At 35.8% G+C, this 25,343-nt stretch overlaps 1 protein-coding gene across 4 annotated transcripts in view; it reads left to right on the forward strand.

Moving 5' to 3' along the window:
* Positions 1-301: 301 nt before the first annotated feature.
* Positions 302-25,343, forward strand: part of LOC141440642 (protein gooseberry-neuro-like) — a 35,398-nt gene continuing 10,356 nt past the window's right edge. The window contains exons 1-2 of one of the 4 annotated variants that reach the window (XM_074105160.1): positions 302-540; positions 21,473-21,645. In XM_074105160.1, the coding sequence (XP_073961261.1) occupies positions 468-540; positions 21,473-21,645 (246 nt within the window). In that variant the 5' untranslated portion in view covers positions 302-467. Of the gene's footprint in view, positions 541-17,457; positions 17,971-21,472; positions 21,646-25,343 lie in introns of those variants that run through there. The other 3 variants (XM_074105159.1, XM_074105161.1, XM_074105162.1) reach the window with 3 other exon arrangements.

Below are 25,343 nucleotides of genomic sequence, written 5' to 3' on the forward strand. Positions count from 1 at the left end.
GCAGATCATTTGAAAGCTACTTATAATTTAGACGCAATATGATGAAAAAGGACAAGTTACGCTGCAAAATTTGCGCTGCTTCATTTTACACCCCTTTTAACACCCCTTACTGTAACTTTTTCACATACGTAAATGCTGTCAGTGATTTAGTATTATTAGCAGTAAATAAAAAGTGGTAGGGGAGCAAAGAGGTGGAGCGAATACTATTGTAATATGGAATATGGGTAGGGTCGCTGTAATGCAGGAGCCAACGATGCAGTAATTGATTCCGTTTTACGCCGTGGACATTTGGATACGAAGTTTTCTTTGATAAGTGTTAACCTGAAAAGCTGTCATCAACTCTCATCATGAAATTATTAAGTGATCAAAATGTTACGTTTTAAAAGAGGCTGTGGTGATTCATCTCTCAAAAGTGCATATTTATAGTGAAGTGATGGATCATTAAAACGTATTCAAAAATCATCAAAATGGATTACACAACAGGAACTACGTCATCAATGAACAATATGAGACCAATTTTCGGCGCATACGCCTTTCAAGGTGAGTCTCGAATTATTATAGACCATAGACACGAAAGGATCCTGAAATATGAGAAAAAAGGTTCGATATGGTTAATTACTATGTTCCCAGGTACCAATAAAACAAGCAATAATACGTCGGAATCAAAGACCCGAAATCAATATCGACTATTGCCTCGATAATAAAAAATTGGGCACAGCGCATATTGAGTACATTACATTTATATTTTGTGGACGGTTCCGTAAAGCTTTAGTGGGTTTATGTTAAGAGCCATTTGGTCGTATTGTGTGGGAAAATCGATATCGGAATCGGATTGAGTTTGTACTAACTATAATATCGGTAATGTACACACTGACCATGACAGTAGTGATTATTGCTAAAGCTTTCGTAAAAGTTTAATGGTAATATTATGCGAATATTATGTTTCTTGGAAATAGGTACTCGGATTTTTATAAAGTCACCTCCCAATTTATAGAAAGATAGATTTCGTATCAATCGTTCTATAGCGAAATAAAATATAAACAAAACGCCAAATACGATAACGAACTCGTTCAATAACCAATCATTAGGTATTCCAGATAAAAATTATCGGAGCGTTCATTTAAGAATATTGCTTAGCCGCGTGTCCAATAAACAAAGCTCGCCGATTATGCACGACGTAACCCTAATAAAATCACAATGCCCGAGACATCAAAACCTAATCGTTTCCTACGTCTAACGCTGAACTCTAAAAAACGAAGATACCTTTCAAACGTGCCGCTTATTAACCTCTCATCGACTCCGACCGTAAAATGTAAACTCGATAAAGCCACCAATTAAAACTAAATATGAGAATCTCGACAGTCAAAGCTCGAGCCGCTACATCTGACACCGGGAACATTTCACCAAAAAATAAATCGCGTTTTTTGTAAAGAAACCAAGGTCGCATACGCACCATGATTTTCGCCTTTCGACAAACGCGATTACTTGCTCTGCCGTGAACCGCGTTTAAGGTCCAAACCCAAACCTTACACCGTCGAGTTACGGAGCGCTGTTTCGTTTTTTATGAAAATCTTTGCCGAATTGTTATACGGGGTAGGTGATGATAATAACAATGTTGGATGAAAAGGTTTAGCCAACTAATTTGTTTTTTCTCGGCTACTGTCGATCTCGGTAGCGATGCAACATTTTTTGTCGGAGATCAATCAGTCAAAATAACAGTGTGATACCGCCTTTGAAGCGATCCGACCGGCCTGTTTTAATCTCGTCTGATGCATGATTAGACCGGTGATGATGCAGCATGCCGGGTAACTGATCCCGAATTGGACGAGTACTACCTAACCTACTGATTAACTGATGGAATCACTCATATTGCGGCACAGCAATAAATATTGCGACACGCATAACTCTCAGCGAACCTTACGATAGCTCCTTATACGTCTAAATCTATCTACCTAATAAACAAATCATCTCTATTAGGGTCTAAAAATGTATAGTATAGTTCAGATCCCTTCGACTGAAAATACTGTTGATCCAGTTTTTTTTAATTAAAATAAAATAAACACAAGTGTACTTACAAAGGTAGTAAAACTTTTAGCCACAACAATGATGTACCCAACAATTACCCGCGTACCTAAATTAATAAAACATGTACAGTAGTCGACCACAGCGCACACCGAGGCTGTTTATTCTGCGGTCGCGACGCGACGGCACGCACGTTTCAAAAGGGAGGATAAATAAAATGATGTCAATGACATTGTAATGACTGTCCGTCATTTCACAACGCTGTCAAAACTGTTTCAAGTGAGCAAGTATGTGTAAGTCGTCGATGCCGAAGAACCGAAGTTTTTGCTCAATCTCGTTTTCGAACTGATGAATTGTGAACAGAATAATTTTCTGCCCATAAAAAATATTCTGTAATGACCGCATCGACGAAAAGGAAATAAATAGGAACTTCAATTCAGTAAAAAAATCTAAATCTCTAAGATAAATTGTTTGAAGCAAAAGTTTTGTCACTTATTTTTATTTATTAGCCTAAGTTCACGTCGTCAAATTGCTCTCGGAAGACCGAACATTTTTTTTATAATGAAACTGTACACAAAAAAAAGTCTAGGGAATTTGTGCAGCTTCTTGGAAGATAACTCCATAAATGAATCATTTAAGACTTGAATTTTATTACAATGACATCTTTCTAACCTTCTCGTTGATAAATATCTCCATTACATTACATCAATATACTTATTTTAGTCTCGGAAAGCATTAAAACAGGTAAGTATTATCACTGAATTCGCTTATGTTGAACACGACTCAATGCTGGTCTCGAGTCACAGTAAGATTACCTCGACAATAATGAGAGTAACAAGAAAATAAACAAAAAAGCTTTGTGGTTTGAAATTGAATCAAGACCTGGATCTCATCTCACGCGTCCATTAGACGGAACAATGGTCATCAGCAGAAACAGTAGCAGGTGTGATTAATTACAATGTGTACGTGTGTACGCCTACCAACCTTTCCTTGAGACGGAAGAGATTACGCTACGTACGTAAATAGGTACAAAACTTTGATAAAGCTTACAATAAGTTGAAGTCTAGACTCCTGGGTATGTATTTATCTTAACTACTGTATTTAATTATTATACCTGGGTGACCGAGCTTTGCTCGGGCTAAAACTCGATAATAAGCGTTTTACCAGTAGTACCTAGTTGTTTGTAGTGGATAAATACAGAAACTATCTATCGATTTACCCAATTCAAAAAAATCCTTCACTTATATAAAATTATAATATCATCGAATAACATATTTTATTTTTTATTACGCCCGAATACAAAGTCCACGACGTGAGACGCAAACAAAGTTGCGGGTAATAACTAGTTAAAGAATGCAATTTAATTAAATTTTTGTTATTTCTTGTTATAGCGGCGTCTTAAATTCACATTTTGTAATGACATTTGTCTATCTATTGTCTATGCAGCCCTGATGACGGACAGACAGATAAACAGTGTAGGTAGTGAAAATAATTTCTGTTTGTCTTCCTCCTACACAATATCTTTAAACGGTAGATACAATAATACAGGTATGTCAACCGCAAAAGTTCTGTATTATTTAAAACGCCTACCTGATATGATCTGCCTAAATTAGTTTTATTTCAATAAGACAAACTTTGACACTTTCGAATCAGATTGACAAGATAATGCTATCGGAATGACTTTCAACAATTTCAAAAAAATTCGGCTTTATCAATGGACTGTCTAAAAAGTAAATACCGTGTTTTTTCCGCTTTTGGGAACCCATACCAAATTTCAATTTTAATAGTTCATTACAGAATGTCAGCAAGGAAGGCAATGATGCCACTTAAAAAAGTTACGGAATGTGTGAAATTTTCATCTTCAATTTTCTATGATATGTCGCTCGCAGACTACATTAGTCACGAGGTTGACATATTTGTCGCGTCTCAGTAATGGGTGAAAAAGTATAAAATTCCTATCGTGCCTCGATGGCCGGCTGATTGAGTTATAAGCTATAATGGTAATGGCGATCTGTTTTTGCGATGTTTTTACCTGAATGCCATGTCGCAGTAAGGTTATTTAATACGTAGGTATGTGGTGTTGCGGGAATAATGTCGACTAGATCTTTTTGATAAAAGGAAAAAGCATTATAATGTTTTCGAGTGTCTGAAGACCGTATTGTCTACCTTCCGGGAGATCGCGGTCGCATTCACTATCCCTTTTTATTTTTATCCTAAGCCGTGTGATAGAAAGAAGTGGTGAAAATTATTGCAATTCCAAATGCATTCGAGAATATCTCGGGTTGTATTAATCTAAATCGAAATCAAAACGTTTATGCTATCAAGAGGTAACACAAGGCTTTTTGCGTGTATTTTTTATACTACAAGCACTTTCGAAAAGCTTACGCGTGCCGTGGTCATATTACAATGTCATTAATGGCTAATTTTGATAAAATCACGCGTCTTCGTGGATGGCACTTGGTATACGCCACAAGAAACTCGGCAGAAAGTCTCTTTTCCCTTTTTATTAAGAGAGAATAATGGTTATTGTTTATTTCAATTAATTATGCAATATTTCTTTAATTTTGGTCTTGAAAATAATTTTCTTTCTGTTTGTCTGAGCTTATATAAAGTACCTACCTCATATATGACTTCTGATAAGTCAGACAGATATTGTACGAACGTGGGAACTTATTTCTCTTGACCTCACTGAAAGTTAGTATAAAATATAACAGCGTCCTCCCTCGCTCGCCCGTTCGATAACTACAACCAATAATTTGACATGTGAGAGAAACCCCCTAGCTATATATATCCAGTGAAATAAACTATCCTAACTAATATTATGAATGCGAATGTGAGTATGTTTGTTGTTACGCTTTCACACTTGAAGTAGGTACTCAACCGATCATGATGACATTTGGTATAGAGATTGTTTGCGACCCTGAAAAGGACATAGGATAGTTCCAACCTGAAACATTGTACATTGCCCGCGAGCGTGCGATAAATCAATTTTCGCAGAAGAGGTCGTAGGTAACAACTAGTATAATTATATATTTTACACTCGTATAAAACACTGGTTCCAGTAATTTCCAGCAACATATTACGTTCACATTGCTGAGCGAAGTGCGAACCTCGCTTTGATTTTCTTTCTTGCACCTGTTCCCGAGAATGCGTGTCTTGTTTATTTTGATTTGTCGCCTTTGATATAACATATGATTTACTCGAATGTTATATATTATATCTAGTATACATTAATATTGATAGCTTGGTACTTGATTATGCTAGAGGCATCAATTGTGCTTATTGTCGGATCACGTTTAATTTCATGAGTAGACAATGATTTTTCATTGCAAGTGTGTAAGTAGGCAGATAAATCAACTTATTTATTTATAATTAGGTAGGTATCAGTGTTACACTTTATATTACTAAAACCACAAATTTAATTAGCTGTGTATCTAAGCCTACTACAACTAGATTACTGTTAATAAAGCTAGTTTACAATAAAAACAATATTTTCCATAGTCTAAATAATTATTATGGCCAACGACGACACAATACACTCGCATTAGTTAGCCTGTTGTGCGAATGAATGACAATTTTGTCAAGAAGATGACAACATTTAAACGCTCAGCAAAATTCTCAAGAATGGCTAATTGTTTTTGCTTCCTACGTAATAAGATTATTACTCCTTCCCGGAGGAGTATATCGAATTATGAGAATCACAACAAAACTTCCTGGACAGAATAATTCAGCCGTCATTAATATTTAATTATGTTACGAGTATACATAAAGTAGTTACATGAGATACATATAACAGTACATTGTGCATTCAGGAGCGTAAGAAGGGGATTACTAACGAGAGTCTATTAGAAGCCCGACGCCGAAGGCGGAGGGCTTTTAATGACTCGAGTTTTTAATCCCCTTACGGCCCGTGATACATACAATGATTTTCATTCATCATCACATTGCGAGAAAAAAAAATGCAAAAATGAAATTATTTTGTCTCTAAACACTTCACAGCTCGGCAAAAGGAAGACGCTAAGAAAACAACTGAATATAATAATAATGGCTACCCACCAACACAGGGGGCTACAACAAAATTCGAACTTCTCACTCTCGTATTAAATAATATTTGCGTCAGCAATTCGATACGAACTTCTATTTTCGAATTGCGTAGTAGCCTTCCGATTGTCACTTTTTTCGAATCGTCTACCATAGATAATGCTAATAGCTAAGCTAATTATTCCAACATACCAATAAATATTTACTAAAATTATTGCAAAATAATTTTATATAAATTTAAAATATACATACAAATAACGAAGTTTCATAATGCGCGGAAATTTTTTATGGTGTAAAATTGGGTTAGGTTTAGCTAAATTTAAAGATTTAAATAAAACGTTGGCTGACTTGAAACTTCTTTAGTCTGAAATGACGTATCTACTTACTTTTTAAAACTAAAGTCATAACTCCCTTGAGAAGAAAAACTATACGTAAATCCATAACTCCCCCCGGGAACAATTGAGGCAATTGTCCTTTAGTATACAGGCATCATTGACATTGGCAGGAATCATTGACGAGCAAGTAAAGTGTGATGAAAAATAAATTACTGGCTAAATAGTTGTACCATATTGCGTGCTAGGGTTACAAATTTGAAATTCACCACCTTTACGTGATTTTCCATTGTTCTGTTGTTGATTAAGGAAAGGATCAGATTGAACACAAAATGTCGAAGATATATTATATTAAAATTTTCAAAATTCGTATAAAAGAATCCTCATCCATCAACCATATGTAATAGTAGAGTAGGTAAGTATAGAGGCATAATTTGTCTGCTAACACACCGAAATTATGATTATGAAATTAACCCCCCATTCGTTGTATTCACATTCATCTAAAAGTTTTTAGTCAGAGCCTCGGCAAAGTAATCAAATTGAAGGATTTGAGAATTGATCTATACCATCGCGAAACGCCCAATTTTTGGTGAATGTATTTTGAAAAGCGATCGGGAAGCTTCGCAGTGTCTTTTCGTCAAATTACCGCAGTATTTGAAGTCAAAAGTCTTTGACCAGTGTGTGTTGCCAGTGATGATATACGGATCTGAGACTGGCCTCATTAGGAAGCTCAAAGTCACTCAAAGGGCTATGGAGAGGTCTATGCTCGGGGTTTCTCTGCGGGATAGAATCAGAAATTATGATATCCGCAGTAGAACTAAGGTTACCGACATAGCCCGAAGAATTGCGAAACTGAAGTGTCAGTGGGCGGGGCACATTGCTCGCAGGACTGATAGCCGATGGGATCAGAAGGTTGGGGTGAGACGAGCTGTCGGTAGGCCTCCAACAAGATGGAGCGACGACCTGGTTAAGATCGCGGGATCGCGTTGGATGCGGAAAGCACAGACCGGTCTGAGTCGAGCCTTGGGGGAGGCGTCCAGCAGTGGACGTCTTGATGATGACGATGATGTATTTTGTAATGCAATTTTGTATTATATTTTACTTAATTTCAAATAAATAGGAAGGAACTGGAAATAAAATCGTGATCTTACTTTAGCAACAATTAGGTATGGTCAAGGATTTTAATTCATGAGCTACCATGAAACCTTTTTAAAGGAAAAGTCATAACTATTTTCCTTGCTAGAGTTAATGCGATGTCACTATAACGTTTACTGTAAAATGGTTCCTTTAGCTCATCCTGGACCGTACCTATATAAACAGCATTTTTTACTCTTGTTGCCTCGTACAATTATCCACATAAGGGAGAGTAACCTATATTGAACCGGCGCTTAAATTGGACCGCTTCTGTATTTCCACCAAATTAAACAATTTATTTACACTGGCAACAAACACTGTTTGTAGCACTGTCATCGCTTCACTTTTTGTTGCAAGTGTAAATAAATTGTGCAATTTGGTGGAAATACACGTACAGAAGTGGTCCAATTTAAGCGCCGGTTCAATATAGGTTACTCTCCCCGATGGATATGTACCTAACCTATGATTTGTTTAGAACACCAGTCAAATTCAAAATTACATGTACAATCAGGGGCAAATGTATAGACACGGCCAAAGTTGCTAAAATATGTATACACGGCCCTAATGTTAAGTGCATAGAGTCGCGTATACATATTTTTGCAACTTTGGCCGTGTCGATATCTTTGCCCTTGACTGTACGACTATCTTTTTATTTTACAATCCCGGTGTTCTCTCGAATTTTAGGTCATTATGAACACCTACGTAAAAACATACAAAACCGAGACAGCGAGTCGCCTGCATGGAGTCCGTAAAGAACAAGACTGCCTTATTCTAGATGATTTAAGGTGGCTTTTACTCCCTTTACAGAAACATTAGGCGAGGGATTGTTATGTGAACTCAGCTTTAGTGTGATTTTGATAGGGTAGGTTTTAGTTTGTTTAAATTTGAATAATCATAATGTAATCGAATGCGACAGGTACGGCTGGCACAAAGTCGAGTAGCCGCCGCATACAATCGACAGTGCCTCTGGTTTGATAGTTAATTAAAGAAGTGAATAACGCGGCAATGCAAGTCAGCTGCAATCTTCGACAAGATTGACAGAGAGCTGATAATACCATCTCAATTAAACTTCGGCGTAAATTTTATTGTTCCACTGTATAATAACCCATTTTAATGATTAGTTCAGGTCGCAGGATGTACTAATATTATAGAGATCTCTCTAAATGAATTAGGTATTTTCATAGTAATGAAAAAACTAGTCAAGTGTGAGTCAGACTCCTGCACTAAGAGTTTCATACGCATTCCTTAATTATATTATAAATGTAAAATTAACTTTGTCTCTCTGTCTGTTTGTTAGATCTTCATGCTTAAATTTCTGAACCGATTTAGATGAAATTTGATATGGAGATAGTTTGAGGTCCTTGAAAGAACATACGATAGTTTAGCGGATAGCGATAAACGAATTCTTGGCAGATCAGAAGTTGCGGGCAAAAATAGTTACTTACTGAAGGAGAATGAATAAAATAAAATAAAGGCCATTGACAAGAAAGTTTTATAACAAAACACATGTAAGTAAGCGATATGATTAAACTCAATTTTTTTCAATCAACTCTACAATCACTACCCAGATACATTCTAATGCTTATAAATAATTTAATGCTCGAAATCACAAGGAATCTTCTTTGAGGTTCGTTAAAATACAAAAACCGCTTAGATTCGCAAGGAGTCTCAGTGAACTGTTCTGTTAATTAAAATCTTCTTAGAACATGTTACGAAAACACACTGTACCTAATAAAAAAGTGCTTTACTCTATTTGACCTATTATAAGTACGTCGTTACTCGTAGATACCGAGAGTCCCGTTTCACAAGAAAGCATAAATTAGCAAAATATTTTTTATAATTGAAATGTATATAGCTTCCCTTTCACTACCAACTAACAAGATTTGACCCAACAACAACGACAAACAGGGCAATTTAAATAAAAGCTTGCAAATAATTTAATTGAGATCTTTGAAAAATAACTTCTTAATGCTTCTTAATTTCAAGTCCTTAGGTACAGTAAATCAAGCTATGCATGGTATGTCAGTTAGCCACATAACTCTTTATAGTCGGTATATACGTATGTACATATTATACAGATGCAGGTAAATATCTACAAATAAAGCGAGTTGCGTAAAGACAACTCCTAATAATGTAGTCAATTCTGCACTAGTTAATTCGATGTAGATCCGCTTGTTCAGTGAATATACAGGCTGTTGTTTATGTATGGTTTATAGTTCGAGGTTGGATTTAGGAAGCTGCCTTATGATATAGAAGTTACAGAGACGATTATAGAGACGAGGAATATGAATGTAATTTACATTCCCAAGAGACGGGAAGTTCTAAAATGAAGAAGAAAACGCGGCAGATAATTATGAATAATTAAAAATACTTTGAACTATTTTACTATTTTTTTTTTCATCTGTTAATTTCTTCGTTGCAGTGAGGTAAAAAATTGAGTGTTACCTCGACAGTAAAGTTGTTAAGTGTCTCCTGCCTTGAAACGGGCACGTATTTGAACATCAAAAATTGAAATATCGCTAGTTAAAACATCGACGACCAAAATATCGAAAGTCAGAATGTGTACTAAGCTAGTAATCTAACCTAAAAATTAGGTGCAACGACGAGCGCTGCGAGGAGGAGTGTGTTAGGTTCAACCATGATCAAAACAAGCACGAGCCGAGCGAGCGAAGCGAGCGTGCCGCGGCAGCGACTGGTGAGTGCCACAATCGAGTTCTATGCATTTTTCTTTTTTATTTCAAAATTTGATTTTTTGGCGTTTGATATTTTATGTTTCGATATTAACATAAGTAGGTATATCGATCATTTGGTTGTAAATATTTTGAACTTTCGATATTTTAGCCATTCGATATATCGGTTTTAGAAATTTCAGACGTCGATATAATGATAGTAGATATTTAGATCATTCGATATTTTAATTTCCGATATTTTGACCGTTGACGTTTTAACTTCAGATATTTTAAATTTCGATATCCAAATACGTGCCCCTTGAAACCCTTATTCGCTCGCTTCACTCGTGGTTCAATTCTAGATTCTTTCGCTTGCTTGAATTTCAATACAAGCACTTATGCTAAACAATAACAGCCTTGTATTACAAATAACTATTAAAAAATGTTTATGTCAATAATGATATTGGAAGAAGCATTTAAGTCCGAATGGATAATGTACCTATGCATACTTTACGCATTGATATGATTCATGCCATCAAATCATCACCCACAATGACGATCTACAATTTTACTGCCAGTAAAACTTTATATCCATATGAATAAATTGATAAATAAAGCTTAAATATACGACCTCGTTAAACTATTCTGATACTTTGAAATGGTAAGTTTAGATAAGTTAGCAACCTGCTGTATATAAGCCAAGCCCTATTAAATAGAGTGCACATCGAAAAATTGGCTCTACTTATCTATAATGATCAAAACAAAATATTCTTTTCTTATTCTCTAAATAATAGTTTTTTATAGAAAACCCAGGTTTTTTTTATTTATATACGTTTAATGTAAAACGCGAGCAGTGATTCGCGAATAGGTAATATTTAAAGCAATAAAACCGTTATCGGCGACGTTATCGCGGCGCAGCGGAGCGCATTCTACACGCTTCTAATGAACGCCATATGAAACAGCCAATTTATCACATACAACCTTATCATAAAATGCACTTACACTTTTATGACAAAAGTTAAATCTAAAACTATGTAGCAACACGAACGTTTTACAACGATAACCCACCGGTGGCATTCCAAAATTCTCATCTTTTTTGAACAATTGTTCAGTTTCACTTTAGGTAAAAGTACGTGACTTGTTATTTAGTAACGTTTCACATACTCATTACCAATTCGGACGAGACGTTATTTCAAAAGGACCGTGTTTGTCGGCGCCTTGTATCTCTAGCCTGACCATGAATAAATCAATGAAAACAAATAGTATTCGGCTACTAGTATTCCCAAAAGCTGCTTACAATGATGTATGATCTGCTTTTGTTTCAACTCCGTTTTGTTAAACGATCTTAAAGTATGTTAATGTATTCAAAGTAAAATAATAGGTAGAGCATATTTTCCTGCCAAGATCGAATGTGATGTACATATAGATAGGTACGCGGCGTAATTTGGTAGACACCGAAACTAATTTATTTAACAAAGGACCAACCGACCGATAGAACACTTTTTATACGTGTACAAACTCATTACGTGCTGTGGATGTATCAAGATTGTTCTTGTCCCGCGGATATGTTGATCGCTCATAACAAAGAAACTGATTCGTGCAGTCGGTCTTAGTTTATTTAAATTCAAGATTAGGATTATAATGAAAGACGTTTTTGAAGACAAGGTGTTTGAAATAATAAAGCTTAAATTATTTTGGTTTGTAATACAACAACAATACCTAATAGCCTAGCAATACCTAATACATAAATACTAAGGCAACTCCTAGAGTTAATATATAATAGACCATTGATATAAAAATGTGAACAATACATCAGACCGGAAATTAGAAATTCCAGAGTCACAGGACATGATATAAAAAGCGTCCACGTGTTTTTATGACAAATACCGTCACAATTCAAGCGCGACCTTTGTTGAGCTTTTGATTAATAAAACCTTAGGTATACACAAAGACAGACGGATATATTTTAATTAAGTAATACCATAAAAATTGGTGTAAATATTTTATCAAAGAATTAGTGCCAGTCGAAAACTGTCACTCGTTTCCTTCAAAGTTTTAGAATAATCAAACTTGAGAGTAAATTACAAAAGCAAGTCATCCTACCGCAATTCAGTAGCCAAACCGAACTTTTTTTGCTTTTAAAACTGTGAGAAGCAGCATTGATACTAAATGAGATTTAAAATTCCTGGAAAAAACTAAGGAAATGAGTCGGGAGCTATGAAATGAGGGGCAGTAACGAGGTTGTCGCTCCAGTGGCCAGCACGGCTTCCGGTGCCGCCTGGGACCTCACAACTGCCTCTGCAGACAAACTCACTCGATCTTAAACAACTAACGGTTTTCAATTTGACTGACTGATTTTACTTACAAAGCATATCTGTGCAACTCTTTTACACTATGACCATTAGCACTTTATAAGCGTTGTTATTATCGTGAAATTGAATAATATTAATATTAATCGAGGACAATAAATAACAAATAAGGTTTCATTAAAATAGACTGAAGTCTGTCTCAATTTAACAGCTGTATAAATCAAGATTTTGATTGTATAGCGAAACGTTAATAACAAGTTGAGACTCGAAGTATTTGTACTATTTCGGGGTAGTGGTTCTTAGATTGTAAATTGTTTCGAACAGTTTGAAATCTAGATTCACTTAATACAGGGCTTCGTTAACTATACTAATAAAATACTAATACAACAGAAATTCCCATTGTTTTGGGCTTGGGCGCTCCACATAGTTTCCAACTATTTCCATAAAGCAGTTAACGGCGGTTAAGCTTAGGCATGTAACCAAAATCTTACCCTATCTCTATAACTAATTTACGAAAGGCTCATATCAAAGGCTGACCATATTCAGGGATAAATTAAAATGAGGAAGCTTAATAAAAAGCAACAGGATACTCGCTAGTATGCGCGCTAAAAAATAAATTGTAAAAACTGTTCAGAGACTTATTTTCGACCCACGCCTTATCCCAAACATAGCACAGGAGAGGATAAAAAATTCGGCGCTAAAAAGAATAACGCCGAGTCTATTACTCGTACAGCATGTCATCGAAGGTTCATTAAAATGCGATGACTTAACACAAATACTATGGTGGACTTCATTGATAGCCTCCGACGTAGGCTCACCTGCATAAAAACCACATTCCTCACCTGCCAAACGATCTTCATTCTTAATGATCTGACTTAAGTTCTGAACTTTTGTCGCTTCAAAATGTATCATTAGATCTTTTTAGAATAATGGATCATTTACAATAGCATTTCATTCCGTGGAATCCATTGATAAGTTTGATGCTACCAGTGTTACAAGAAGTTTATCTCACGACCGTTGAAAAGTTCAATTACAAACTTCCGAATTTTCTGACAGGGGCAATCGAAAAATGAAAGTAAATAGGTACATTTCAAGTAAAATCTATAAAAATAGTCATTTATCGACTTCGTTAGTTAATCCTACTTAATGTCGGCTCTTAAATCTGCATAATTTTGCGGAATATTTCTCACAAATATTCTGAATCTATTGACTACCTAATTATTTTTCTCCCTTTGCCGGTGCCTACGAGTGTCATGAAAAGGCACAAGAAATGGATCTGTTTACGGTTGCTAGAATGGATATTCGATTCGTAATAATTTAAGTTTGATGATCAATTTGCTAAATCCAAAGCAGAGCTAAATTATTTGCTTTTCCCAACCGTGAGAAAGCGTTCTCATCGCAACAAGTACCTACGTAATAGCCTATGAGGGCAAAAAACAGTAAGACGAAGTAATACAGTTACAAATTATTGTGCCGTGTAAATTACCAAGTCAATGCAAAATTGAATGCTTTGACGACGCTTTGGGAGGCCGATTCTGTTTGGAATAAATTAATTAAGGTGATTTGAGACGATTTTCCATCGTCACTCGCCGCCGAGACCGTTCAAATTACGATTTGTGCTCGCCAGCCCGTTATTGTCTGGCTTACGGCAAATATTACTCTTAGATGTTTTATTGTGCTTATTTTTCCCTAGAAAGCTTTTATTTGTACATTCAATTTAATATTACTAAATTCACTGAAAACTTTGATTAGACATACCTATCTGTTGTACAGCTGAACATATGGATATAAAAGTATTTAGGTTATTCTGCGGCAGGCGCATAGAGACTATAGAGAGACACATTTTGTGGTGGAATTAATTATTTAGCTCAGAAAAATAAGTACTTAATATCAATAAAAATATTAAACCGGCCATTAAAAGTAGGTATAATTTACATTGTAGATACTTACATAGTTCTTTAAAGTAGGTTAATATATTCGAAAATACAATGGCAAGCCACATCGCTCGAAAAACAGATAACCGTTGGGGGAGAAAAGTCCTCGAGTGGCGACCACGAACCGGAAGACGAAGCGTTGGCAGGCCTCCCAACAGGTGGACTGACGACATCGTGAGAGTGGCGGGAAACCGGTGGATGCAAGTGGCAAGTTGTCGTTCATTGTGGCGTTCTAAGGGGGAGGCCTTTGTCCAGCAGTGGACGTCTTCGGGCTGATGATGATGATGATGATGATTAATATATTCGAACGTGCAACCTACTTATAAGGGCACAGCAATGGCACAGTAATCGTAGTGGATGTGTAATTTTATTATTTAGGTATACCTAAACTATTATCGATAATTAATTAATTACAAAATATGTACTTACTATCAACGTTAATTGGTATTCATTATTCTCATTAGAAATGGATTATCTTCGCCTAAGAAGGCAATTGTTTTTTTATTAATCCCTGTTTTATATCACTAAATTTATAAAACTAGGCAAACTAATAAATTATTAAGTATACAAATAGCAATGCACGATAAATGGAGGCTTGTAAATGAAAAATCCTCGGGTGGTGACCACGAACCGGAAGACGAAGCGTTGGCAGGCCTCCCACCAGGTGGACTGACGACATCGTGAGAGTTGCGAGAAACCAGTGGATGCAAGTGACGAGTTGTCGTTTATTGTGGCGTTCTAAGGCCTGTTCACAAAGGGTGTTCAGCAGTGGACGTCGTCCGGCTGATGATGATAGTGAAATGAACATTTATATGCAATGTTGCGAAGTGAAAAATAAATCCATTTTAGCCTTGACTCAAGGTATGAGCCCTCGCCTGCGGCTCGGATTGATACACAAACTCTTCGGGTGAAACGGGTGGATGTTTTGATTTTATTGACTTAAAAGTTTGATTTTACAAAGCTGAATAGCGATTGCTGACTGGAGTTGATAATAAAATTATAATTTCAGCTTGTTACATCTACGCGTCCCAGAGAAAAACAGACAACAGACGGACAAACAGATACCTAACAAAGTGATCTTAGAAGCGTTCCGTTTTTTCTTTGTGCGGTATGGAATCCTACAAATGGGTAAATCCAAGAAAATTAAACGTCTGTCGATCAGATAGGATTCTAAGTAGCTATGCCATTAAACAAGAAAATCTTCCCTTAACGTATTACCAAGGACCATTAACTACAGAATTATTCGAGCATTATTAATTCTTGATCGAAAACTAAAAACTACTGCAGGCAGCAAAACATAAAACATATTTTTTTTATTCATTGTACGATCAAGGACTATAATTCATGTCATGAGCCACTACGGAACCATTTCACAGTAAACGTCATAGTGGCATCGCATTAATTAACAAGGAAAGTCGTAATGACCTTTCCTTTGAAAAGGTTCCATGGTGGCCCATGAAGTAAAGTCCTTGAGTGTACTGTATTATCGACCACCAAGGGTTTAAAACTATTAAAGTACTAATATCGCTATTAAAAAATGGGGGTTGGTGGTAGTTAGTTAGTGGTAGAAGAGTGAAAATTTAGGGTTGTATTATTTTTAATGGCAAATCAAAATATATATATATGTATATAAAAAATTTTTTTGGGGTGGGCCACCCTTAATATTTAGGGGTATGAAAAATAGCTTACGTCCTATTCCCAGACCTACCAAATATACACAAAAAAAAACATAAAAATCGGTAAAGCCGTTTCAGAGGAGTTCGGTTACAAACATTGTGACCGGAGAATTTTATATATTAGACTTATTTATGTATTCTCATACATAATTATATATCTATACGACTATCATCTATAGTTCCTAGTAGGTAGGTATTTACCTAGTATCAAAATACCAACTAGGAACTAACTTAGAGCGCTTAATTATATAAAATTCACCAAAGCTTCTAGGTAGGTAACTAAATATAAACCATTACAGTAAATGTAGATGAAAAAGGTAATAAATATTTTCTAAGGTAAGTGCCTATTTTTTTTTCTAATTCTTATGAATCTTGTGATATGATGTGACATATTAATTTATCCTAACCACGTTACACGTTACTGCGTTATACGTTTTTACACACAAAAAATCAGCTGTTTTGATAAAACCTTTCATTATTCTATTAAAAATTTCCTTAAGCTATGCCAACACATGTGCAAACTGATCCCTTTTCCTATTTATTGTTGTTTCTCAAGTGCCGGGTTAAGTGGGCGGTAATGCTCATAAATATGTTCTAAGACATGATAAGCAAAGGATTTAAAATTGATCGTAAGCTCATAAACTTTATCTAAAAATTTGTTGTACAACCAAGACTAAGCGGACGACGCGTGAGTTTCATTCGAAAGAAAGAGACGTCCATGTTTCTGTCGGCGCTCTCCGCGAGTGGGCTGAACTCGCCCCTCCATTTGCGCAAGCGTCTGTTTTGGTACAATACTCGGGTGACAAATTTTTTACTTTATTTTCATAAGTATTAATTATGGTCCCTATAAGGTAACTTAGATATTTACAGTAGGTATTTTCATTTGCAGAGGTACCTTCAAAATACTAAGGATAATCAAGTTGATAATGTTGTTTTTAAATTGTAAAGCAACGTGTATTCTTGTTTTCTTTAAAATAAGAATTGTAGAACTTAATGTATCTAATGAGTCGCTGTTTTTCTATAAGCATGTAAATACACATATTATAGTAGAAGAAGAAATTAAGTTGATTTAATCTATTATGGTCGTAAAACTTAACGCTTACTTATTTAAATACACCTATCACTAACTGAGATCGACGGCAGACAATACGGCTATGGTGTTCCAAATTCCCCAGCACATGGCTTTACTACACACTTGACGTCTGTACAAGTAGGTGTATCGTGTGCACTCACGCACACACCGAGATCCGTCCCTCTACAACGTGCACAGACTAGAGCCTCCGTGGCCGAGCTTACGCACACAGACGCGCGCTACCCTGTTCGTACTAACACAGGGGCACTCTCAGTCCACTACACAACCTCCTCTACTGCACTCACGCGCAGAAAAAAAGATAACGCGATCTATCGATCTTTTTTATAAAAAAAAACTGTCTGATAGGCTTCATGGCTAATAGTCGAATAAGACAGACGTCTACAATCGAACGCGTCGCCTGAGCCGAATAACATTTATTCCGATCACAATATTTATGACAGCGTAATTAATTAAACATGTCGTTTTAATTATGTAAATACAAATGGACGATAATCAATTTAAATTATGTGTTTCGATCTCGTTCGGTTAATTTAATGTAAACAGATATTTATCAATTTGTGGCGTTTTTACGGTGCTAATGTTGTCATGGTACGGAGATTTGGTATTTTTTGTTGAAAGCTAGTTTATTGTGCGGCAGTAAAATGTTTAATCTCGCCGGAGTGGAATCGATCTCGGCCAGTGCCTGAACCATCGATGGACGCCAACTGACTACGACATACCATTATGGAACGCCACCAGAATGGTATGGATGTGTGGGTAGGTAAGGGTATATTTAGTATCTATTATTTACTATCTTTAGTTATAAAGTCAATCAACACAGTTAACTGTCTCTTTATTTGTCACTGTTAGTACCTAAACATCTATTACATTTTGCGCTTGTCTTTCAATCTTTTTGACATGACTTCTTCTTCTCTTAACAATATCGTCTGTTTTTTCGTTTATCAGTATCTAATATTATTATTACTATTTCTGTACTGTTTTTCAATTTGAATGACAAGGTTTAAATTATTTTTTCCCTAACATTATTGAAGTCAATAATGTTAATATACCTGTATTCCTATATAAAACCCAAACCAACAACCTAAACAGGGTAAAGAACTAAACCGTTAATGGGATTTTCTTTTGTGAATTAAAAATTTATTCTTAGATTAATCATATCTTATTAAAATACCTACCTATCTTTACTAACTTAGGAATTCCTACCAGTAATTTAGAACATTAATCCAATTAGTTACTCATAAAAAGTTTAGACAACATTAACAAATTTATTAATTTTGTCCGTGTGTAACATAATGAAAAGTCAAAATGACAGAAAAAGACAAACGAATGTTTGATTTAACGGGTCACTCTAAAGGATTGATTTAAAGTTCAGTTTCACGTGTTTTATTTATGTTAATTTGCAAGTGGTCGCTTATCGATATAAAGCAGTATTAGTAACAAAATAATACATATCAGTCTAAAACTGCGGGCCAGGCTGAATTCTAATACATTATAATACCTATTTATGTCCTTTTTTTCAACACTTTTGCAAAAAAAATAAACCAATATCGTTCTGCTAAGTCGCTACACTCTTGACTAGTCATGACAGAGTTGTAGTGGTGGTCAGATTAAGATCAGTAGTGAAACTTCGTAATGTTTCTTGAGAAAATAGTGAAAAATTCCAATAAGAATAATGAAAAAAAAAAGCGAATAAGATAAGAAGAAAAGAGAATATTCTGTAAGCTGTACCTACTTAGTATAAGTAGTTTACCTCGTGAATTGACTGAAATATGGTATTTATATTTTACATTTTCGACCCCCATGATTCCGGAATGGGGGTTTTCACAGAGGTGAAATATCGCTAGATGGCGTTATAATCGTGAGGTCCGTTTCACTTTTGACGTTTGCTCGTCATTGGTTAAAAAACAAAATGAGCCAATCGGAAGCAAACGTCAAACGTCAAATGGACCTCACGATACTAACGCCATCTAGCGATATCTCGCCTCTGTGAAAAGAAAACCCTCATTGGAAAAAATCCATTAACAATCCGTAAGAACATATTATAATTATCGAACCGATCCCAAAATTTCACGAGAATCAGCTGAGAACTGCGACCTGTAGTAGAAAAGAACAGCCCGATAGATGGAGATGTGAAAGCATTTTTTCCGAAGCTGAAACGAAGACGCTTCACTCGCGCTTCTCGGTAGCTTTGTCAATAATATATTTGGAAGCCCTTATTACGAGAACTTCTTAACTTCCGTCAAACAGGATTGAAATTTGACCAAATTATTACAAGACATAGGTACACAATCATCTAAAATGCGATTATCAATAAGGATATAGGTAGAGAACGGAAAATGTCAGCAGTTTCTCATAATAGCATATCCATTTAATCACTGTTTATTTTTACATTTCACCATAATCAGCGTACTTACTTGTAATTTTTGTAGGAAAAAAAGATGATTTCTAATGTAAAAAATACTGGGCCAATAAACTGTTGATATTAAAAATATCAAATTCAACGTATCCCTTTAATGGTTACACGAGAAAAATATCAAAGGGGTGACGTTATTTTGATCCATCAAATATCACCGAAGGGGGAGTTCTTATATGTACTTAGGTAAGTAGGCATGTTGAAATTTCAACGATTCTGTTTAACTCTATCTCATGGACTCCTTTGCAACTTTCTATTAGACTAATATAGTACTATTATATATTCTGTGCTAATATTTAAGTCTAGTAATAAAATAGAATGGCAATGGAATGACGTCGTAATTTAGAATATTCCATCACAATAAATCCAGAAATTATAGTAAAAAAAAACTAAAAAACCCGCTTTAATGGTAACTTCCTAACGGCTTCATCACCCGACCATTGAAAGAATGGAATGAACTGCCTTTAGTCAAAATAAACCTTAAGCCCATTCAAACAAGTTCAAATACGGCTGGATTAGGTCGATCTGTCTTGGAGTTTTAGTGTCTAATTTCTCACTCCTTCATCAAATCAGCTTGATGGTACCATGAATAAAAATTACTATGCTAAACAATAAAATTACTGTTCTCACCGGCCTTATGATAGCTACGTTTATGCAAGAAATGTGTGTTCATGCAGTTCCTCCACCTCCGCACTGTAAGAACACCCAGAACAAATCACACAACCCCATCTATCACCACCACCACGCTACACTGACGCGTTTCTAACTCAATCAGAGCCCATTCTCAGAGCAACACAACCGTTCATCATGCTACTAGATGTTAGATCAGGTGAGCATTGATATGGGGACCTCCGCAAAGTAATACCGGATTCAACAAATTATTTGATGGTAAATACCATAGTATTTGTAGGTATTGTAATCAGAACTACGCATAATTGAGAGCGAGCGAGAGAGAGAGAGAGAGAGAGAGAGAGAGAGAGAGAGAGAGAGAGAGAGAGAGAGAGACATTTCTATACCTACACATATTTGATGCACAGGGTAAAAAACATTGAGAAGGAGAACATTTTCAAACAGCATCGAATGGTGTAAATTGGGCCCCACTCAGCATAGTGTTGCCAAGATTCGTATTAAAACAACAACAAGAAGTGAATGAAAAACAAGTTGAAAGAGTATGTTACATTCATAAATACATCGATACATACGTAGGTACAAGTTAAGCTATGTAAGCGTTAATAATAATGGCGATTAGATACCTATGTAACGCGAACAGCTTTTTATGGCTAAAACACATACGTGTATATTTTTTTCCTCAGCTAAATCTGCATCAAAATAATTTTATTTAGGTACTCGAAAAATGGGTTTGCAGAGATTGTGATTCAAAAAGAATTATATTATAGCTAGTACCTAATTACTGTTATTTAGTAAAACTTAGGAAAACAAAGAGCCGAAATCGATTCCGGAAGGAAATAATAGGTACTTCTATCCCTTTTCTTATTAGTTCTGTGTCCATCACCTTTTTGTATTTTTTTATCAGAAGTTGCTCTCCAAACGTCAAAATTGGGTACTCTGAAAACTAGGATCACAAAATCTGAACCTATGTAATAACTTAATAGAAAACTATATTTTTAGGCATGTCTAAGACGTAATTTTCTTTTGATAAGCCCACAAAGGTTATTTCATTATAATGTCAACTGTATGCCCCTCATTATATTTAAAGCTTCTTACCTTTTGTCCTGGTATAATATGGGATCTTAAGGATTTTGTAGGGGTAACAAGTTACGTGTATTGGCTTTAGTAGTAGTTATAAACAATTTGTGAGCTTTTCTTCATAACATCTCTTCACCCACAGGACAAGGACGCGTCAACCAATTAGGTGGCTTATTCATCAACGGGAGGCCTCTGCCTAACCACATCCGTCTGAAGATCGTGGAGATGGCGGCGGCTGGGGTGAGGCCCTGCGTCATCTCGCGACAGCTGCGCGTCTCGCACGGATGCGTCTCCAAGATCCTCAATAGGTACCAGGTGAGGATGCTAGCGTTTTTCTCCTCTTCTTTTTTAACCTAGAGCTACCCAAAGGTCTCTTCCATTTTAGCCGATTTTGTGCGGTCATGTGTTCTACGCATTCAATCTTTTGCAGCCACTCGTACCAAATTATCAGTCCATCTGGTCCTCTCACATTTACGCGCACCGTTCTCGGTCTCCACTGCTGCAATTTCTTAGCTAGACTTATTTTTAAGTTTTTTTATTGTACGTCTCAATCCCAATAACTATGACCCCGAAGTGTCACCACCATTATCATCATCATATAAGCCATAGGATTTCCACTATTGGACATAAACCTCCCCCATATACGTGTCACCACATAATTTGAATTTCAATTAAACCATTTTTGCGTGATCGAGTAACAAACATTTAAACATCCAAACTTTCGCATTTGTAATACTTGTAATGTTACTATACCTAAAAAAGTGGCGTAGCTTGCTCTACAGGGCCCCACCCTAGATCAAAATTCTAACTGTTGCAAAATTTCGCGCACACGGGTTCAGTTCAGATTTTTTGCAGAGGAAGTCGCAATCAACAGGTAGATATCAATAAAGAAAAAAATAGTTTACGAGTACCTCAACAATGTTTGTCCCTTCCTCCCGTTGTCAATTTTGTGTTTTCTTTATATATGTATAATGCTTGAACTTTAAATTTCGTTAATTTTGTCATGCACAGAAAATGTTTGTGAAACTAGCAAGTTTGAAAGATAACAGCTAAAAACTGAAAAGAATCAGAATATTTTAAGATTTTTGTTCCAGTCAAGTTCAACACAGTTCCTTGAGGACTAGAAATTACGAGTAAAATAGTCTTCCTAGGGTACTCTCAAACAAATTGTTAAAGTTCCATTAACTTTGGAATAATTCCACTTCCCCGTACATCTCTCGACATATCTTCTGCATTATAAAATTATAATTTACTCAACAATTATGCCCAACATTTATTTTAGGGCATAGTCACAAAATTTCTTTACCTAAACAAACTCTATCAGCCCAGAAAGTAATAAATATTTTTTCAAGAATATGCTTTCTTTCTAACAGAAAACTTTTGAACATAATTAAATAAATACAAAACTACCTTAGCTGGCAACAATATCCCTTCAATGTCAACAAAATATACATGTAGTGCCGATATGGAATCTGATTTAAAAAAAAGTCGTTTACGTTAGCCAGGATTTTCCAGGCAAGGAAATTAAGAAAAGAAACGGAAACCCTAAACTAGTATGAGATAAGCTCCAAATTTTCCTGATATTCTATTTATAAACCACAAAACTTCACGTCCTGGAAGCCACAACATGTAAATTCCATTCAAACAGTTAAGGGATGTTTCCGAAATATGTAGCTATCAAAATTTTATATGATTCGTAAATTTGTGAGTGATTTTGGGGAACTTGTCCTTAAGACACTTACTATCTCTGGATACCTTTATTAATGAAGAGGGAGGGAGTAACCCTATTCTTGAAAATAATGTGTAGGAAAAAATATGAGTAATATTTTGACGACGTCAATAAATTCCCAGAAACTGAAGTCCTTGACATGAAAGCTGCTTAGCCACAAGAAACTTATCGAAGGAATATTGCATATTAGGTTGGTACATACTGAAGGGTCGGCTGAGAGTTCATATTCAATATTTTTGGTTAAGGAATTACAAATATCGAACTCAGATTAAACGTTCTAGATAGGTCCATTCCTCTAAACAAACATCAAGAATCTGGGCAATGTTCTATTGCAATACCTATCCATCTTGTACCTTTTTGTCGAATTCCTAGAAACGCGCCAATGTAGATACTTTTATCGTTCTAGCCACAGATTTGTAAATATATAATTTGAAAATATGTAAAAATTCAATAAAAAGTTGACTAAATCTTCTGCTTTACTAGATTAACATGAAAGTTCTATTCTATTTTGTATGTTATTACTCCGCATCAGTATTCAGGGAATTTAAAAATCTATTTTAGGCACGCGACGTATAAATACTGATAAATGCAAATAAATGTCACTTCCGTGTTTGTTTTCGACCAAATGACACGTTTTAATCGAATATCAATAATTGTATTTGACTGAGCGCCCTTTTGCAAGTTTAATTATTTCGCTGTTAATTATTAATTTTCACACGAACACTGTAAATGTAATTAAGAGCCTCAACTGCTATACTACGATCCCTAAACTTGCAGGTACAAAATATAAGAAGAATCCTTTTCGAATTAGGTTTTAATTGACTCCTTTGATCTACACGTAAGGCCACAAGCCGGCATTAGGTATACACTCGTACCTTTGAACTTTGAAGTTCAAATAATTGAGTCTTGTTCCTAAAACACACTCAAGAGCATAAATTTCGGGTCACTAGCGTAGACTCCAATATTGTAAAAACGAATAGAGCTAGCGTGTTGCAATAAATTTAACTTCATTTCATAGACAATTTAATGCTACTTAAAGAAAATGCATCATTTAAATTAAGTAGTGAATATTTAGGCGTCTATTTGATTGTAAAACAAAAATTGAAAAATAATGACCTTTGCATATATCTAATTTCGACCCACAAGTTTCTGAAACACAGTTGGGGAATGTTCTCCCATTTCTCTATACCAATGCGTTTTTCAGCTCACGAAGCGTAATTGAAGGAGGATCTCGTTGCTTTACACGTCGTCCAAGTTCTTCCCAGGCATGCTCAATTAGGTTAAAATCAGAACTGCGTGCTGGCCACTCCATACGACAAATGGCCACGTCATTCAAGTAGTCTTGCACTACACGAACAGTATGGGGACGGGCGTCATCATGCATAAAAATAGCATTCTCACCGAGTCTTACCATAAAAATAAATGGATCTACCTGCTCATTTAGGATTTCTTCCAAGTATCTTAAACCATTCAGAGTATACCATTTTCGATCAGTACTACCTCTGTTCGGCTTTCCTCAGAAATTAAAGCCTACACGAGTACCGAGCCGCCACAGTACGCAAGCTTTTCTTCAATACAGGCTTGCATAAATCTTTCTCCTGATTTTCTGTACTTACCCGTCCGTCGTGTTTATACAGCATGAATTTTGATTAATTTGAAAACACGACTCTTGGCCAATCTCCAGGCGTCCAATATGAATGTTCACGTGCGTAAATTCTTCTGGCTGTACGATGGTGTCTTTCAAGTTTAGGACCATTTGCGGGTCTAAATGGTTTCTAGTTAGCTTCACCAAGTCGCCGTCTTACAGTCCAAGCACTAGGGTTGCTCCCACCAAGCCATATAAATTGTTGTGTCAATGCAGTTCCCGTAAGAACCTTTGTGTGATCCTCCCGCCCGAGCCGCCGTACACCTGGGTCGGCCTGCTGCCTGTGCCTGCGGGCTATTCTTGCTGTATCTCGCTGGCTTCGCCCGTTTTCCAGCGTCGTGAGGATTCTCGACATTCCCTTACATTCTTCAGGTGTAAGTGGCATAATTAAAATTACTGCTTTATTAATGACCATTCGATACCTAGGACACCTCTTATAAACACATTTTCTGACAGAACTAAAACAAAAGCAAACACAGATAAGCGAATAAAATTGTGTATTATATTTTATAAAAAAACTATCGTTTTGTTTATCTCTTATAGGCCAATATTTCATGTTAGCCAATAAGTTTTAACACTTTAAATATGGATCATTAAATTGTCAATAGGTAAGGTATAATTTATTTAATTGAGCTAGGT

Source organism: Choristoneura fumiferana, chromosome 23 (genome assembly GCF_025370935.1).
Source record: "Choristoneura fumiferana chromosome 23, NRCan_CFum_1, whole genome shotgun sequence".
Classification (NCBI taxonomy): domain Eukaryota; kingdom Metazoa; phylum Arthropoda; class Insecta; order Lepidoptera; family Tortricidae; genus Choristoneura; species Choristoneura fumiferana.